Source organism: Podarcis vaucheri, assembly GCF_965113315.1.
Source record: "Podarcis vaucheri genome assembly, chromosome: 2".
Taxonomy (NCBI): domain Eukaryota; kingdom Metazoa; phylum Chordata; class Lepidosauria; order Squamata; family Lacertidae; genus Podarcis; species Podarcis vaucheri.
In genome coordinates this window covers 72,673,890-72,692,650 of record NC_138760.1, presented here as the reverse complement: position 1 = coordinate 72,692,650, position 18,761 = coordinate 72,673,890, and the positions used below count along the sequence as shown (strand labels likewise).

The 18,761-nt window shown below is 42.0% G+C and overlaps 1 protein-coding gene across 2 annotated transcripts in view; it reads left to right on the top strand.

The window, feature by feature from the left end:
- Positions 1-9,742: 9,742 nt before the first annotated feature.
- Positions 9,743-18,761, top strand: part of LOC309526761 (serine protease inhibitor Kazal-type 5-like) — a 30,603-nt gene continuing 21,584 nt past the window's right edge. Inside the window, exons 1-4 of one of the 2 annotated variants that reach the window (XM_082212978.1) lie at positions 9,743-9,886; positions 15,580-15,605; positions 17,115-17,245; positions 18,416-18,464. In XM_082212978.1, coding sequence (XP_082069104.1) covers positions 9,835-9,886; positions 15,580-15,605; positions 17,115-17,245; positions 18,416-18,464 — 258 coding nt within the window. In that variant the 5' untranslated portion in view covers positions 9,743-9,834. The remainder of the gene's footprint in view (positions 9,887-15,579; positions 15,606-17,114; positions 17,246-18,415; positions 18,465-18,761) is intronic. The other variant, XM_082212977.1, reaches the window with a different exon arrangement.

Sequence of the window (18,761 nt, the reverse complement as noted above, 5' to 3'; positions counted from 1 at the left end):
AGTGACCTTGAGCCAGTCTCAATCTCTCAGCCTAAACTACCTCTCAGGGTTGTTGTGAAGATAAAATAAGGAAGAGAAGAACCATGTATGTCTTATTGATCTCCTTACAGGAAAGGTGGGATATAAATGTGATAAATAGATTCTAGCTTGAACACTCAGTTAAAACTTGGCGAGACAGTGAGACCCAACACTGATGCTCATGAAAACCACTGATATACAACTGAAAGGCAGCTATCGCAAATAGTAAATAGCAGTGTATGTTGACTACTAAGCACCATTAAGTATCAACTGTCAGATACCAAATATTGAAATAAACATCACTGGCTGTCAAATAAAGGCATCAAATATTCAAAGACTTTAATAGTATGCAGACAATATTTTTTGGGGTGGGTGGGTGGGAATGATTTGTAAGTATTATTTAACACTTAAAAATGCAAAGCTATACATCTCACATGCATAAAGACTAATCAACTCAACTCTTACAACATGGCTATTATGTTCAATGCTACAATTTCTCTCTATCTAATCTGGTTCCAGTATTGTACAGATTCAAAAGGATCTCTCCTAGCTGCATGGATGGCCATTAAAATAACAAATGCAGTTCAAAGTAAGCAAGTGTAAATTGAAGCAGAATAAATAAACCCCAACTTCTCATTTACATCGAAAGTGATTCACCAGGAAAAGAATCTTGGTTTTGTGGTGGAGAGGTAAATGAAAATGTTGACTCAATATGTGGCTGTTGTGAACAAGATGAATTCAGTGTTGGGAATCATTAGTAAAGGAACTTTTCTAATCCAGGTAGTGTATGGATCTTCTCTTTGCACAGCTGCTTATAACACATGAACTCACCCCAGACATGATTTTCCAGATTCTTCTTCCCTCCAAATTTCCATAGGTGGAAAGTGAACTGTTCTCCATGCTTTCTCCCACAAAATCCTGTTTGTTGTTAACATATCAGTAAATAGCCATCATCACACATATGGGGAATACTTAATGTCAAAAAGTATTAAAAACATTTTCCAGGACAAATTTTGTTTGATTCAGCATTAATATTGGTTAGATTGCAATTTGTCTTCCAGAGGTGATGCATACAATCCCATTGACACTGATATGTGGTAAATCAGTCATTGGAAAAATATGTCACACATTACAATTTAAAGCTTACTTTGAGGCAAATTTAGGGAGGGAAATATTTAGGGAAATATAGATGGTTGCTTAGACTGGACTTGGACACTGCTGAACATGCAGCTCAATACCTCCTCCATCTCTCCTTTTTCTCCTTTCACCTCCTCCATCTCTCCTTTCACCTCTGGCAACATCAGCTATTACAAAATGTGTGATTGATATCATTAGGTAGATAGCACTGGCAGACAATGAAGTTGAACCAGGGGTAGAGGCAAACTGCGCCATGTTGATTTCATGCTGCATATTCTGTAATCGTAGGTAGATGTTACAGAGAAGGGAGGGTTGCTGTTTTCGGTGGCAGACACAGAAGCTCTGGAATATCTAGGTCACCAGCACATACAAGATACATTGTCATATTTTGTAGAACCAATCATCTGAACTTCACATTAGGCAATAAAACCTGAGAAACTATTATTACTTTGACCTATTGAATACCCCACCTGTGGTGTATGATCTGATTAATACTTACTCCAATCATGGTCTAGAGCAAGGCTGAAGCCTTACACTAGGGATAGTTAACATGGTACCTTTCAGGTATTGTTGGACTCCAACTCCCATCAGCCCCAGCCAGCATGGCCTATGGCAGGGGTCGGAAACCTAAGCCCCATGGGCCACAAGCAGCCCACTGGGGTCGTTTAACCAGCCCACTAGCCGTCCCTGAACCAAGCTGCCAGCTTGGTGAGTCCCTGCACACTGTGCTAAACTGGAGCAGCGTGGTGCGGGGCCTCGCTTCCGCGGTGCTGGAAATCGCGCCTGTGCATGCACAGAAGCCAGAAATTGCATCTGTGCAGACGCAAATGGCAGAAATCACAGGCATGCATGCGATTCAGCCCACAGAAGGATCTCCGCTGGAGTGAACCGGCCCAGGCGAGGTAAACCTTGCTGATCCCTGGCCTATGGTCAGGCATAATGGGCTTTGTGTTAACAGAGATGTTGCCTTGGCTGAATACAAAAGCACTGCGACAGAACTGAGTGTCTCTGAGGATGGGTGGGTGGTTACTTGAGATTAAGAATGGCAAATACACCAATTTTGGTTTCTCTCAGTTTATCATTTTTCCAATCTTAAGCACACTTCTCCACATTTGCACATCAGTTTGCAAATCATGGGTGGAATTCAAGGTAGCACTAAGCGCAGGGAATGAGGTCTGCTTGCACAACGGGGCTTTCCACTTCTCCTTCCCCCATGTGTCCTCTAAAGGTGTTGCGTGGTTCACCAAGACTCCAGAGCAGATTTAGGAGTGTGAGGGCACATACAGGGAGGAGGCAGGGAAGTCCCATTGTGCAAGCAAACCTCAGTCCAAGCACACAACATAACTGAATCCTGCCCTCAAAAAAAGTCCTCATAAAATTCATCCAAATTTTAGTGTGACTTCCACCTAATATACACATATAGGAATTTTGCCTAATATACCCACTTACACAAAACAATTTTCCTTAGTATAGTGCACTTTCATGTGTTATTTTCATTAATATATGCTTTTTATACAAGCTTTGTCCTAGGAAATGCATTTTTGTATACATTACTTACATGGAATATTGCACTTCAAAATTCAGAGAAGTGCGAATTTTGAAGAAAGGCTGTTATGACTTGTTTTGGAAAGTGTGAATTAGATAAATTTGCTTTTAAATACAAACTGATTTGAATTTCTCCACCATACCTACTTGACAAAGGGCCTTTTCAGTGGTTATGATCTTAGCATGGAGCTCCCTCTCTTGGTGCAATCACCTAGAGAGACTATGTGAGACAATATCTGTTACATCTTCCAGGGCCATTTTTTATTGTGGTTTCTACACTAGGCCAGAGGCACAGGGAGTTGCAAGTGGAAGGAAGCAATTTTTTTCTGGATGGTTGAAACAATATCGGAAGTGGCACTGGGGGCTGCGAAAGGAAGGTGGAATCAGCATTTTTTTTAAAAAAAAAAAGATCTCCCCACTTCCTCCTGTGAACATTATTTTCCTACCCACCCTGTTCTGCCATTAGAAGATTTTGTTGGATCAGAATTCTTTCGCTTTGAGGCAAGGGCTGTTGCTCAGTGGCAGAACATTTGCTTTCCATGTAGAAGGTCCCAAGTCCAATCTCTGGCATTTCCAGGTATGGCTGAGAGAGAACCTTGTCTGGAACTCAGGAAAGTTAGTTTGGATAATACTGCGCTAGATGAAGCAATGGTCCAACTTGATATTTGACAGCTAGTTATGTTCCATGAAGAAAAGGAGAAATATAACTCATAACCCAAGCTAATGAGTCCAGTTTAGAAATAATGTTTCTCTGATGAAAAGGATAGAGGTGGATTTGCCCTGCCAGACTTAAAACTTTACTATGAATCAGCAGCTTTTTGCTGGTTGAAAGAGTGGCTACTTCTCGAAAATACAGACATTTTGGATTTAGAAGGTTTTAACAATGTATTTGGTTGGCATGCATATTTATGGTATGATAAGGTCAAAGCACATAAAGCATTTAAAAATCATATTGTAAGGAAAGCATTGTTTAATGTTTGGATAAGATATAAAGATTTACTTGAAAACAAAACCCCAAGGTGGTTATCACCAATGGAAGCGCAAGCTTTGAAAAAGCGTAATATGGAGGCCAAATGGCCGAAATATTGGGAAATTCTGGAACAAGAAGGAGACAAACTGAAATTGCAGAGTTTTGAAAAGTTGAAAGATAAAGTGAGGGATTGGCTTCATTATTATCAGATAATGGAGGTTTATAAATTGGACAGGAAAATTGGCTTCCAGGTGGAAAAGTCAAAACTTGAAACAGAGTTGTTGGAACCCAAAACTAAGAATTTGTCAAAAATGTATAACTTGCTGTTGAAATGGAATACGCAGGATGAAACAGTTAAATCAGCTATGATAAAGTGGGCTCAAGATATTGGTTATAACATTATGTTTGCTGACTGGGAACAGTTGTGGACCACCGGTATGAAATTTACGGCATGTAATGCCTTGAAAGAAAATATTATGAAAATGATATATAGGTGGTACATGACCCCAGTCAAGCTTGCAAAGATTTACCATTTGCCTGATAACAAATGTTGGAAATGTAAAGAAACTGAAGGTACTTTTTTTCACCTTTGGTGGACGTGCCCGAAGATTAAGGCTTTCTGGGAAATGATATATAATGAAATGAAAAAGGTACTTAAATGTACTTTCCCTAAGAAACCAGAGGCTTTTCTCTTGGGCATTGTTGGCCAATTGGTGTTAAAGAAAGATAGAACATTTTTTATGTATGCCACAACAGCAGCAAGAATACTCATCGCAAAGTATTAGAAGACGGAAGAGCTACCCACCTTGGAAGAATGGCAGATGAAGGTGATAGACTATATGGGATTGGCGGAAATGACCGGCAGAATCCGAGACCAGGGAAAAGAGGCGGTGGAAGAAGATTGGAAAAAATTTAAGAACTATCTGAAGAAACACTGTAAAATTAATGAGTGTTAGAATGGCGCTGGTTTTATAAATTAAGGGGTTTACAGCTGTAAAGATTAAGACTAAAAAGAAGAAAGGAGGTTATAAATTTGAGAAGATTGAGAGTAAGAATTTGCTGGAAAAAAGTTTGAAATTAGAATGCAGTAAGGGGAGGTATGGGGGAGTTGGGGAAATAAGCTATATGAAAATAAGGATTTGAAATTATACATGGTTTTGTTTGTTTGTTTGTTTTGTTTGGTGTTTGTTTGTGTTGTTGAGTTTATTAAAAAATTTTGTGAAATTTGAATAAAAATTTTATATATATAAAAAAGAAATAATGTTTCTCCTCCAGTAATCTGAAGTGGGACAATCCATTCTGTCACCTCAGCGCTTTATCCCTTCAGTTTTGTCTCATTCTGTTGCATGCATAGACTCTACCAAAATCTATGTCACATGGTTCTCCAATCACTTTACTACACTGTATATTTTCATTTCATTTCTGTTCGGTTCAGAAACCCAGACCCTTGGTGTGACTTTGCCATGCCTACATTTAAATGGCCCAGTTCTTTGACTAGCTTTGGGAGTTTCTATAAGTAAGTTTCAAAATGGCTGTACAGCACCCCAAGACAGTAAGTAAGAATAGGGTGTGGTGGCGATACCATTTTCTGAGACTTGCTTATATACAGATTGAATACATCTTGGCTTTCTGCCACTGCTTTAGATATGGTGATTGGCAGCTCAGCCTACACACAGACCTACACACAAATGATTGTTTTGTTTAAGGAGGTTTTCCATGGATAAAGCACCAATGATTGTGTAGAGAGGCAACCAGCGGAACATTTTCATTTGCCTTAAGGAGTGAATTGATCACACATGATGTTCCACAGCAGGACATGGAAGGGGAGAGGAAGAACAGTCAGTTTCTTATCTTTTAGGTTGTTATTCACAACACTTCTTCACAACACCATGACGTTAAGTTAAGAGTCAAGGGTAGGCCATGAGAAGCAGAAGTAAAAAGGAAGAGTCATCAGCACTTCAGAAAAGTTGCACTAATTCACACACACACAAAAACTTATCTTCTTGTCAGACTGTGCCAAGTGACTCCAACCTCACAAGAAATGTTCAGCTAAAATTCTCCCTGTTGATGAAAGCCTGTCATTTTAGGCAATAGGTGATACACTTTTCATTTCCTTGAGGGGAAGGGGATAAGATCTAAAAAGGATCAAGATCAAGAATGGCAGAATGTTTATATTCTGGCCAGTTACCACTTCCCAGAAGTGCCCTTTACCTGATGTTCTGTGCATCATGCGTAAAATACCCCAATGCGCTGGGAGGATTGTGCAATGCCATGAATGGAATGCAATCCCTTCTTAACCCCTGCAGGCGATCAGTTTACGCCCTGAATTATGAAATTTTGATTACTCTTATCTAAGATACAGATGCTGTTAGATGCAATGAAATTAACCCCCTCTTGCAAATGAGTCGGTAGTCTCCTGAGGCAGTGAATATTGCACACTGTCTAGATATTGCACTGATTTTTCTCAGAAACACTTATGTTTCATTCAAAGCTGTGGCTGACTTTTATTCACAGGCATGTTCCAAAATTAGAGCGCCCCTAAACTTTTTTAAAGGAAAAAAAAACTGGTTCCTCAACAAGCTAGGAATACACACTTTATTTCTGCTTCAACAGATATTGTCTCCCAGCTGAATCAGAACAATATTGTATATATATTATTTACCTGCATGGGTTTAGAATTAGTATGGATTTCTTTGGTATCTTATAAATATGACGTAATTGTAAATATGAAAACAAATTATTTGGGCATCTCTGTCTCATCTCCATAGAATTTTGTGGAAGAATAGCATAGGGATGTATCATCCTAGTCTAGTTCTCACTGTTAGCCATTAGTACCTTGTAAAATATAATGTTACAGGATGTCCCTGGCATGTTTAAAGCCCATAATAATGCTGACTTACATATTTTCCTGAACATCACCCCATCTCTGTCTCCATCAAAAATTGCATCACTCTGAACCAATAAAGTTGCAAATGACTGTTGTGAATTAGAACATGACAGTAGCCAAACCAAAATTAAAGTAGCATGAATGAACACTAATCAGTGGTTTTGCCTTTATTGGAAAGCTATTTTTTGCATGAAATCTGGATAGTAGGGGGCATACTCCTTAAGGCAAACCAGATTTTGGAGTGGTTCGCCACAACTGTTAAGGTTGCTTCTGAACCTGAGTTGAGCTGATATACCATATGGTTTGAACTTCTGCACATGGTTGCCAATAATCTGTGCTCATCAGATTCGCCACCACTGATGATCTCGGAGTTTGGCAGACTAGTTCAACCACATTGAAGAGGTTGTGTGATTTAGTTCTAAGAAATTATATTTTACATGTAATAAGAGGACTATCTCAGATCTGGCTACCTGCCCCCCCTACCCTTCAGCACAGAAAGCCTGCTCTTTATAGCTGAAGTGCAGCAAATGGCAATTCAGGTTTTCCATGGATAGCTGTTTGCTCCAATTCAGTGGCAAAGAACAAGTTTTTGCAGGGAAAGCTCCGGAGTGAAAAAAAGGAGAACTAGGATAGGGAACTTTAAAGTGTAGAGGAAAGTTAAGTGTAAATAAGCCCTTACTGACAGTGGCTCTTGGGGGTTTCAGACTGTTAGAATATGTTACAGCAGGAGCTCCTAAAACAAGGTTAAACACTTTTCAGTTTAGCTAGGTACTGAATGCAATGCCTTAGCATCCACACCTTTGCAAGGGAGGAAGAAAACCAGAACAGCTTGGCCCCACCCATGTGACTCTCCTTTGTTCCACCCATGTGGCCTTATTGGCCCTGCCTATATGACCTCCTTGGCCACAGGCCACCCCACAAAGTCCAGGGGCTACCAGCTGCCACCACAGGTAATGTCTGCAACATGATGGTTGTGTGAAACCATGGGGGGCTGCTTCCCACCATGTGCTTGTTCTCTTCTTTATTATCACAAAGTATTCCAACTAGAAATTTGTGTGGCAGACCACAACCCTCCATGCAGGTGAGTTGCAGTTGATCTATAAAGCACACTGTTGTAGCTGAAACAGATCATTGTGCAGAGCAGCTGCCCCACCAGCGCTATTTTGTTCATGCCTTCAGAATGCCATCACTTTGTTTGAGCCTGTGAGGAATGAAAGAAGTAAAGGGAGTGAAATCTGTTGGTGAAAGGAGTGTGCCTCCTTCCAAGCTGGGCAAAAATACAGTATGCACCAGGGAAGAAAAATAGAAATTCAATTAGCTCTCAGCAATCAAAGAAGAAGAAGAAGAAAAATCAATGCTGGTTGCCAATGCACCTTTTAAAAATACAATTTTTAGATTGATCAGAAAGCATAGAGAGTTGCTATGGACAAAATAATATATAAGGATTTAATAGCCTTACTACTGGCTGCAGTTTGTCTGGAATTAGCCAAGCATTGGTGGTACAAAACTCCATTTTTGTTGCAGTGGTAGACCAAGGTCTAGGGCACAGCACTGGCTGAAAAACTTAAAAACTGAGTGTGTAGGGGAGCCAAACATAAAGATTTGTTTGCAAATATGTGTTATCCCCTATGTCTCTGGACAACATGGACTTTTGAAACTTCCAGAGACACAAAAATCATTTTGGTATTATTTATATCTGAAGTATTTGTGGTCTTAGCCTTATTCCAAATGAACACTGGGCATTGTAATACGAGCTGGTGTGCATCTTTTTTCTATGTCAGTTTGAGCTTCCACTGGATATGTTTCACGATACAGCTGGTGTAGACTAAACTTTGAAACTCACTGGAACAGCAGTTTCTGAATATATTTCCATGCCAATGTTCTTCCACAATGGTATAAAGTATTGTACATTTCAACATAATAGCCCAAATTCTCATTTTTCAGTTTGTTATTTGCAAGCTTGGACAGCAAAAGAAATGAAAATTGCACAGTGAGCCTCACCAGTTGTGCACTTAGCTGGTATTTCAAAACAGTGGTGATAGCTGTCAGTGTAGGAACCTGGAAGATAAGCAGATGTCATCCAGAAAAACATTTGATCATATTTATCTGTTTTTCAAATAGGAATAATACTTGGAGAGATCCGATATAGATTAGTTAGAACTTGGAAACCAGGAAGCCTTAAGTGCTATTATTATTGCTGTCATCATCCAAAGGCACTTAGACCAAACCTTGAGACATTCATCTGTCACTATTGTTCTCCTGATTCACATTTTCCCCAAACAAAATCAGCCATTCAGGAATCCTGCAAACAGCAGGCTAACTGAAGGGTGTATTGGTAGCTGGGATGAGACTAGCACTGCAATCCTGTCCTCGAGTTATGCCAGCTGGATGAAGATAGGCTTGCTCACTACTAAATCTATTGTACTGGTGGAACAAAAGGTTACAGCTGTATAATAGATTCTGTTTTGTTCCACCAATAATAGGTTATGCCAGAGTAGAGAGACTATTGTGCTGGCAATAGTCCTTTTTTAGCCTACCTGAAGATGCTGAGAATTGGAACCTGGGAATTTTGTATGCAAAGCATGTAGCTGAACTCTGTGCCAAAGCAATTTGTAAAGTCTGAAAAATACTGTCATGCTACTAGACTCACTATTGTTATATTTGAGAGCTCCCAGCTAGGAATGTAATTCCTTATTAGCAACATTATTAGCTTGGAGTTGTAGCCAACTAAATTCTGCTCAGACTCGCTGAAACTAAGGGCCCCAAGTTAGTCATTTCTACCAACTTAAATGGGTCTACTAGCATTGAATGCAGCCCACAAACTCCAGCAATGCTGAGCTATTCAGATATTGCATCTGGGTGGCTCTGTTTGCTGGTAATAGAAGTATTTTTATACTGCCCTTCAGATACAGTCTCAGGAAGGTCTTTGATTTGAGCATACCTCTTGGATGCAGCATCCTACAGCCAGGATGCTCTGCTGCTGATGAAAAATGAGCTGACCGATTGGTAAATGTCTCATTTTGACAAAATCCAGGGTGTGGCTCCCAGCCAGTCCCATCCTGATGAAAGTTATGTTGAAGGAATCATTAGAATTCAAACCATCCCTCATCAAACTGGTTTTCGTGGCTAATGATGGCTGTTCTGAAGGTTATGTCACAAGGAAGGCGGAGAAACCTGTCTCTTATATGTACATATGCAATCAGAGCTTCATCTGTGTGGCTTCTTGTGAGCAATGAGCTAAGAGAATCAAAACACGTTTACCACCATTATCCTTACCATGAAGGTAGCAGGGGTCTTTGTGGCCCTGGCACTTTTCAGCCACTTTGAAGGTAAGCTACATTTGTTATAACCAGTGTCTGTGGCGGGGGATGTCATCTTTGCCTAAGGAGTGGGCACTATGTAGTCCTTTAAAACTAATGATAACTAAGACATTACCTAACAAGAGAACTAGCTTATTTGAAGAGAAAACTGAGGAAAGCCAAGGACTAGGAAATACCAAACACTTTTATTTCATTCATGATAATATCAATGTTTAAAAGATGATTTATGGAACTGGTGGTGGGCATACCTTTGTTGTTGTCAAATACCTTGAAGGTTTGCAAGTGAAGAAGGTAGAGAGCTTCCTTGTTTTGGCAAAAGCAATATCTATTTTCATCTATTTTGCCTTTTGGGTGGACAGTTCAAATGGACTGACTGATGAAATGACATTCTTTGGTCAAAACGTGGTTGAGTGTTTGTATCCATGCATAGGGCAGACTTGGAATTCTTCAACTCGTTCAACAGAGTTGACATTAAACAGGAATGAAGATAAAGATGGGGTGATTCTGCAGAGAGAGAGAGAGAGAGAGAGAGAGAGAGAGAGAATATGGACCAACCAATCAGGGCTCAGTATGGCTGTTATTGTATGTATATATAAATAGAATTCTGCATTCATTGTCATAAAATCTAGAGAATCCTGCCATCTGCAAGTAGTTGAACTTAATGTGTCTGGAATTCCCCCCCTTGCTCTTTGAGTTGTTTATCCCAATGTCTATCAGTGCCTCTTGGGCAAGTTATTATCAGCTGGTTGATTTGCCAGAGGAATTGCAGAAGCAGTGGCTATAAGTGGCAGGATGTAACAATGGACAGCACTGGACAAGTCAGGTAGACTGATAGTGATCCAGTCTGAAGGACCTGTCACTTCCAGTGACATGCAGATTGGACATTCTGTGCTAGTTTTCAGTACAACTTGATTTGCTTTCAGTTCTCATTGGCATCAGGGGGTGTCTGCTGTCTGTGGCCTGTGGAGTCTCCTTATCTAGCAGACTTGTGGTGTGGAGGGGGGCAGCAAATTTCTCAGTGCAATCATTGCATCTTAACCGCTACAGCTTCCCAGGTGGTCCCAAAATTGTGGTAAGTGGCAAGATGTGCCCATCACAAAGTGACTTCAGAAGGAAGATGTCTTGACATTATTAACTGGACCAGCATAGGTCACCTCTGCTCCATGGACCAAAGTGGAAACAAGCAGTGGCACCAAAGATTGCTTACTGAGCGGGGGTGTTAAAGAGAGATGGTAATCTTCAGATCTGTGGTTTAGTTAGGGCAGGGATGAGGAACCTCTAGCCCTCCAGATGTGGGTAGACTTCAACTCCCACCATCCCTTATTATTAGCCACACTGGCAGGAAGGCCACAAACTCCCCACCCCTGAGTTAGGGTAATAATATTTCATATAGAGAGCTCCCTGCTTTATATTGACTTGTTGCTGTTGGCATCTGTCTGTCTTGATGGACAATGGAGAGCACCTTTGGGGCTGAAGTCAAACTGCTTCATTAGCAGCACCGAAGTGAACGTACAGGGTGCAAACCTGGGCAGTGTGTATAGTGGTCCTGGGCTGCGCAGATGACAAGTCCCCCCTCTTGGCCTCGCTGATGTGTTTCAAAGGAAAGCAGAGTAATATGTTTGGCACCAGCTGCAGGAATTGCCAGAAGGAGGCATACAAGGCCCCATCAAACTGTCTTATGGACTCTACTTTGGATTTGTGTAGGGTTTATGCCTTAGCCTTTTCTTCTTCTGAAGATATCCCACAAGGCAGCAGAAGTTTAGGATCAGGGTTTTCTTCTTCTAGATGGGCTACTTTCCCAGGTTGACAAGCCCCACCTGCCCCTCACTTCCCTCTACATCACATGCAGAAACCGCCTTCTTGACCATTAGACCCTCTGTTGGTCTTGTCCACTCAATCCACTGCAGTCTGTCTTTTCATGTAGAGGAAGTCCCTAATTCACTGAGGGTTTGAGACTCAGCAGCTACCCTCACCTGGTTTAGTCAGCCAGTCGAAGCCATTCCTGGGGTGTGGCTTCTGTCGCATGCTGACAGCTTCTAGGAACCACAGTGGAGAGCTAAGTGCAGGGTGGGGACCAAAGGTGGACTAACTATCCCAGAAGGAGCATGATGTGTCCCCCACCAGATGCAATACCCCTCCCCAAACACCCCATATATTGACTAGGCTGCTTTATATGAAATACTAGAATAAAACAGCATAAGTTCCATTAAAAAGAAATGTAAAAGGGGAGAAAGGAAGAAAAAGAAACAAAAAAAGAGGCTGTACGACATGCTGTTCTAAATATCTAAATCAGTTTAGTTAAGGACAGTATTCTAGGCTTGGATTTGGGTTGTAAGATGTTTCTGACAAATGTTACATTAACTAATCCTTGTTAAGAACTTCATATAGCTCAGTCCCAACATTTTGAGAACCACACAGAAATATCGGCTCTGGATCCATTCCAGTCCGGCTTCCGTGCTGGTCATGGGACCGAGACGGCTCTGGTTGCCCTAACAGATGATCTTCGTAGACAGCTGGATCGAGGCGGGTCGGGGCTGCTGATTCTTCTAGATCTGTCAGCAGCTTTTGACATGGTCGATCACAAACTTCTGGACCACCGCCTTGCCGACGTGGGGATTCAGGGCACAGTCCTTCAATGGCTGCGCTCGTTTCTCTCTGGTCGGGGACAGAGGGTGGCGCTTGGGGGGGAATTGTCATCACGCCACTCCTTGGTGTGTGGAGTACCTCAGGGTGCGATACTCTCCCCGATGCTTTTCAACATCTTTATGCGCCCCCTCGCCCAGCTTGTTCGGAGTTTTGGGCTGGGTTGCCATTAGTATGCCGATGACACCCAACTCTATCTGTTGATGGATGGCCATCCTGACTCGGCCCCAGACACACTGACCAGATGTTTGGAAGCTGTGGCTGGATGGTTACGTGGGAGCCGGTTGAAGCTAAATCCTTCGAAGACAGAGGTCCTGTGGCTGGGACGGGGCGATATGGGATTGGGGGGCAACTCCCATCTCTTGCGGGGGCGCAATTAGTGCCAGCACCGTCCGTTAAGAGTTTGGGTGTAATCTTCGACACCTCCCTTTCCATGGAGGCGCAGATTGCAGCTATAACAAAGGCGGCATTTTTCCATCTCCGCCAAGCTAAGCAGTTGGCTCCTTACCTCTCTCGCCCTGACCTAGCCACTGTGATCCACGCGACGGTCACCTCCAGACTGGATTATTGTAACTCGCTCTACGTGGGGCTGCCCTTGAGACTGACGCACAAACTCCAGCGGGTGCAGAATGCTGCAGCGAGACTCCTTACGAGGTCTTCGCTGAGAGATCACATTCACCCGGTGCTATACCAGCTGCACTGGCTCCCGGTGGAGTACAGGATCAGGTTTAAGGTTTTAACCTTTAAAGCCCTATACGGCCTAGGACCCTTGTACCTACGGGACCGCCTCTCCTGGTATGCCCCACAGAGAAACCTATGGTCTTCAAATAAAAACATCTTGAAGGTCCCAGGCCACAGAGAAGTTAGGCTGGCCTCAACTAGAGCCAGGGCTTTTTTGGCTGTGGCTCCGATCTGGTGGAACCACAGCCACAAGAGACCAGGGCCCTGCGGGACTTGACATCTTTCCGCAGGGCCTGCAAGACAGAGCTGTTCCACCAGGCCTTTGGCCAGGGCACAGCCTGACTCCCTCCCTTGGCAATCTTCGTGGAGCTCTGGCCCAATGGTTGCCAGTGGCTTGAATTAATTAATTTTATAATGAATGATTTTAGAATGTTGTTTATGCTGTACCTTTGTACTTTTTTATTGTTGTTTGCCGCCCTGAGCCCGGCTTCGGCTGGGGAGGGCGGGATATAAATAAATTTTATTATTATTATTATTATTATTATTATTATGAATCAAGGAATTTGCAGTTAGTAGTATTATATAATTAGCTAGTGGGCAACCAGCCCAATGCACAATCTCATTAAATAAAAGTGCTTACATTTAGCACAGTTCCCATTAAAAGCCATGCTCAGGACTGTGTTTCCACAGGTGCACCATCATCATCACTTCCAGAAAGAGGAGAGACCTATATGATCATGATGTGCACAAAGTGTCACTACAAGCGACAATAAGTAACTCAGGCAAGCATGGGCCTCAAAATTATAGAAAGCAGTGAAGGAATGGGTTTCTGTGTAGTAAGTTTTAAAACTGTTTCAACCCCCCCTTTTGTTCTTTCAAAAGAGAGCACTTTTAAATGCGTAAAACTGTTCAGCAAAACCATAATAAGGACACAACTGCATAAACAGTTCTCTCCCTTATCAGTTTGACGGCAAGACTGGCCTTGACTTTACCAGTAGAACAGACACAGACATATCTTATGTCCTGGCCACAAATGATGCAGAGACCCAAGTCTGGGACTAACGCCAGAGCATGTTCTCGGAAGTAGTGACCTCTTGCTTCAAGATAGGAGTAGGAACAGGAATATCCTTTTATGGTCAGGAGTGCAGGAAGGAAGATCCTTTTATGGTTGAGAGTACCAGTGCAGGAACATATGTGATGTCAACTTGCGTACGTAGGCCGACGTGGTTGGGCTCCTAGGGGAGGAGTGAGAGGGTGCCTGGAGGATATATAAACTGCACGAAACCTGTCATTTCTTCGGACTTGCTAGGGACTAATCACGCAAGTGCCTTCTGCTATCCGGAGAGCAGAATAAACTCTTTCTTTGAACCAACTCGGTGTCATTTTGACTTCCTTCCTCCTGTCCCGGAGCAACGCAGACCCAATCGGTAAACTCCAATAAGGCTACAGCAGGACTGCAAGCCCAAACCATATTTATTGAGAAATAAGTCCCTCTGATTTCAGTAAGGTTTATTTCTTATACTTAGGATTACAGGGTAATTCAGTGTAAATAATTTTCACATCAACCCAGCAAATGTGTTTTGTGCAAGCAGCTGGTCTGAGTTTGCATTATGAGGCTCACCTGACCCCCTTTGAAGTCCACTGGTACATCTGGTGTGGATGGCTATGCAGATCTCCATCAAGGACCACTAACCTTATGCAAGAAAGCAGACGGCTATATGGATCAAGGAAATTCAGATTAACTGAAACATCTCCTTTTTAAAAAGTAATTTTTATTAAAGATTTTCTTGGTTTACAAAAGTACATGCATTTGAAACGCTGAAACAAAGAAAATCATCAAACCATTAATTCTAGCATACAACATCTCCATGATTGGCATTATTAATTGTATTATAATTTGGTATTGTTATAATGAGGCTATTATTGGATTGCTGTAACTGAAAACTAATAAAAATTACTATCAAAAGTATGTGCATTGTCTCTTTTTCAGGTTCAAGTCTTTTCTATAGATCGGTTACATTTGTTACGAGATGTTAGTGTTCAGTACAGTATAAGGTAGGGGAAAGAGAGTGGGGGAGAGTGCAGTGGTGAAATTTATATTTTTTTTTATAGTGTACGTGTGTCAGCGTCAACTGGATACAGTAGGTTCTCTTTCTATTCGCTTGTTACATTTTCTTTGTAGTGAGAGGGATTGGGGGACAGGGTGTAGTTGGTTGTCTGTGGTTGTCTGTAGTGGGGTTTGTTTGCATTTGTGAGTGGGGAGGGTTTGTTGGGTCACCTAACTGTAACCACCTCTTTGATTGAGTCATTGTCTTTTTAAAACTTGAATTTGTACAATGACAATGCAAGAATTTACAATCTGTGTATTTTTGTTGCAGGTGTTGCCAGTCAAATGAGATACCAGGTTAGTTCAGACTTTTCTCTTATTTTTCCTAAATCAGGCCGTGTACACACCATACATTTAAAACACCCCACCAAGAATTCTGGGAACTGTAGTTTGTTAAAGGTGCTGAGAATTCACTTGCATTTGGTAATGATTTTTCACGTGTTATTTGTGAAATGAATAACATTGCTGGAGTTTAACTGTTGCAGTTCAGCCAACATCTCTGTTGCCCAATATTTCTAAAAGGCTTGCAACCTAGGACAGGATCCCCCCCCCCCAAAAAAAAAGAAGAAGGCAAAAATGCACCTGGAAACTACATAATAGCCTGGTTAATACTGCCTCCTGGCAACCCATCTTCCCCATTGCCCAGTCATTGTGATCATGCTTTCTAATCAACGGAGATCCTTTTGGGATTCTCTGGCTAGATTGCATTAAGAAATCCTGGTGGATTCTTAGTGCTACTCCCCAGTCTCTGACCAATATTAGTAGGTTGGAGGCTGAATCAATGCTCTATGGGGCCTCCCTGCTCTAACCAACATGTAATAGTAGTAGAACTATCCAACATGGTGGCACATGTTTTTTAAGGAGCATATGGCTTAGTAGAAGGGCATACACTTCACGTGAAGAAGGTCCCAGGTTCCTTCCTGGCATACTCAGGTATGGTTGAGAAAGACTGAAACCCTGGAGAGCTGTTGCCAGTCATTGTCAACAACGAGCAGCAGTAGACAGTGTGGTGGGGCTATGCCATCCACTTGAACTCTATTCAGCTGAGTTGCAGAAGGGAAGAATGTGGTGGTGGTGGTGTGGTGTAAATGTGCTGACATAGCACCAGATTGCTTCTGTTGGTGTGTTTGCAGTGCACCAGTCCCACCATTGCCATACCCAACTCCACCACAACCTTGACTGCTGGTGAAGAATAACCAATGTGATGTGCTGTTGGACTACATCTCCAATGATCTTTGACCATTGGGCATGTGGGCTGGGGATGAAGGGAGTTGGAGTCTAACCACATTTGGAGGGTATCACTTTGGCTAGTTCTGGTGTAAACGGTACTGAGCTAGGTGGACCAATGGTCCAGCCTGGTCTAAGGTAGCTTCCAGTGTTACACTAGCATTAAACACAAGGCTTACAGAATCCCTGCCTCAGCTACCTATGACCATCATATTGAAATGCCCAGGTAACAGAGGGCTCCATCTATCTGCAAGTTCACCTTCACTCCTTTTAATGAGATTGCAGTGCTGAACCTCTTGGTGGATTGTGTCCAGAGTTTGACTATCATCTGAGCTCCATTTTTGTTACCACTCCCCTCCAGAAATGTCTAAAATTTGAGTGGGATTTTCCATTCAAATGAAACAAACATTGAAACTCAGTGACAGAGCAAGCGAAAGCGAAAACTAGAAGAGGGTTACATTCCCCACCTTCATATTAATCACTTCCATTCCATATAAACATACAGAACTGAAGCAATTGAAGGATTGCAGAAGCAAAAAAGGCAAGCAAGCCTTATTAAGCGTTCCTTTATCCCTTTAGGAGGGCATGTGCCGTGAATTCCAACCATTTTTAGAGGATGGGAATTTATACTGCAACAGAGATATAGACCCTGTTTTCGGTCCTGATGGCAGGAGACATATGAACAAGTGTGTCATGTGCCGTGAAGTCTTGTGAGTATTAGAAACAGCCACTTGTTTCAGAGATGCTAATGCCATGATGAGAGCTGTTATACTGGTTGTTTCCCCTATGTCTTCTCCTCCTACAGACAATTTCCTAGTTCCATCTCTATGGCAGAAACCCCTTGGCTGAGGCAAACACTGCAACTTATAACCCCCAGAACAGAGAGGTCAGTTTCATGCCCTGCTGTTCCCCCAGGCCATCAAGATCAACACCAAAAGTGGATCCAAAAATCAAGGCCATCAAGGCAGCAGGGAAGATCTAGCACACATTAGAAATCACACAGGGCTTTAGTTTCAATGCATGCAAGATTCCTTCCATGAAAGAGAAGCTATTCGGATTTAGTGAGCAGGAGTCTGCATCAATATTAAGATGAGACCTGTGCTCATTCCCTAAGATTCATTTCAGATTCGGAAGGTGCTCAGGGATGAGTGGTTTAATCAGTCTCCATGAATATGATTCTCAGCAATACAAATGGGCTCTGAAATATCCTTTTCATACCAGTGGTTTGTGTAAATGGCCATCTAGGCAATATTTCATAGAAGGTTGGCAACACTTCAGTACCATCAAGTTGTATACAATGCTGCCCATGTACATGTAGAACAGACTTCCTCTTTGTACAATGGGACTTCCTTGCCTCCTGTGCACCCACAAAATCTGCTTGGGAGGACTGAGAAATACTCTGGGGCAAAATTTGGAAGTGTATGGGGGAACTGCAAAGAGAAGGAGAGGAAAATGAAGTCCTGGTACATGAGAGGAAATCTACTGGTGCAACAATGGTTTCTGTCCATTGAAATGAGTAGGACAAATTAGTTATATGAGTAAGACTGATTGATTTTAATGGGATTTCTATGAATTGGGGCTAGAAATGATTGAAGGCACTTGTTATCAGATCCTATTTAACTACATCATGGAAGACTCAATAGAGAAAAGTCCTTAGATTAGAGATTCTAAGCAAATAACATTCCTTACCTACTTTACGTCTTGATTTCTTCTGTTCTCTTTTATGTGAGCAGTTCTCTTGCATTCCAAGAACCTCTTGTGTGAAAAAAGATTGCGGGGTTTGTATTGAACTTTATATCACCCTACACTAAAGTGTTCAACCATTTACATTTTCCATTCATAATTTCTTCTCTGTTTTTGTTTATTATCTTCATTAATAGGAGAAGGAGAGCAATTGCTGGTTGGCCCAAAAATCCTTCTTCAGCAAAGGTGAGGAGAAATTTTAAAGCTATCCAATGGCATCTAATAGCGTTGATTCCATTAGTGTTACAAGGAGGAAAACAATTTTTGATTATTTCAGGAGTTTGAAGGAGATGGAGAATAACTGAAAATTGCTCCTCTTCTTATGTGGCTTTACCATCACCTGAGCAACGTTGTTGGCTACAACCTACAGTTCTTGCTAACAGTGCTATCCTGTGCAAACTTCCCTGGGAGTAAGTCCCATTGGGGCTAATGGATCGTATTTTCATGCTCAGGCACAGAGAGCCCGCCACCTGGTGCCTCACA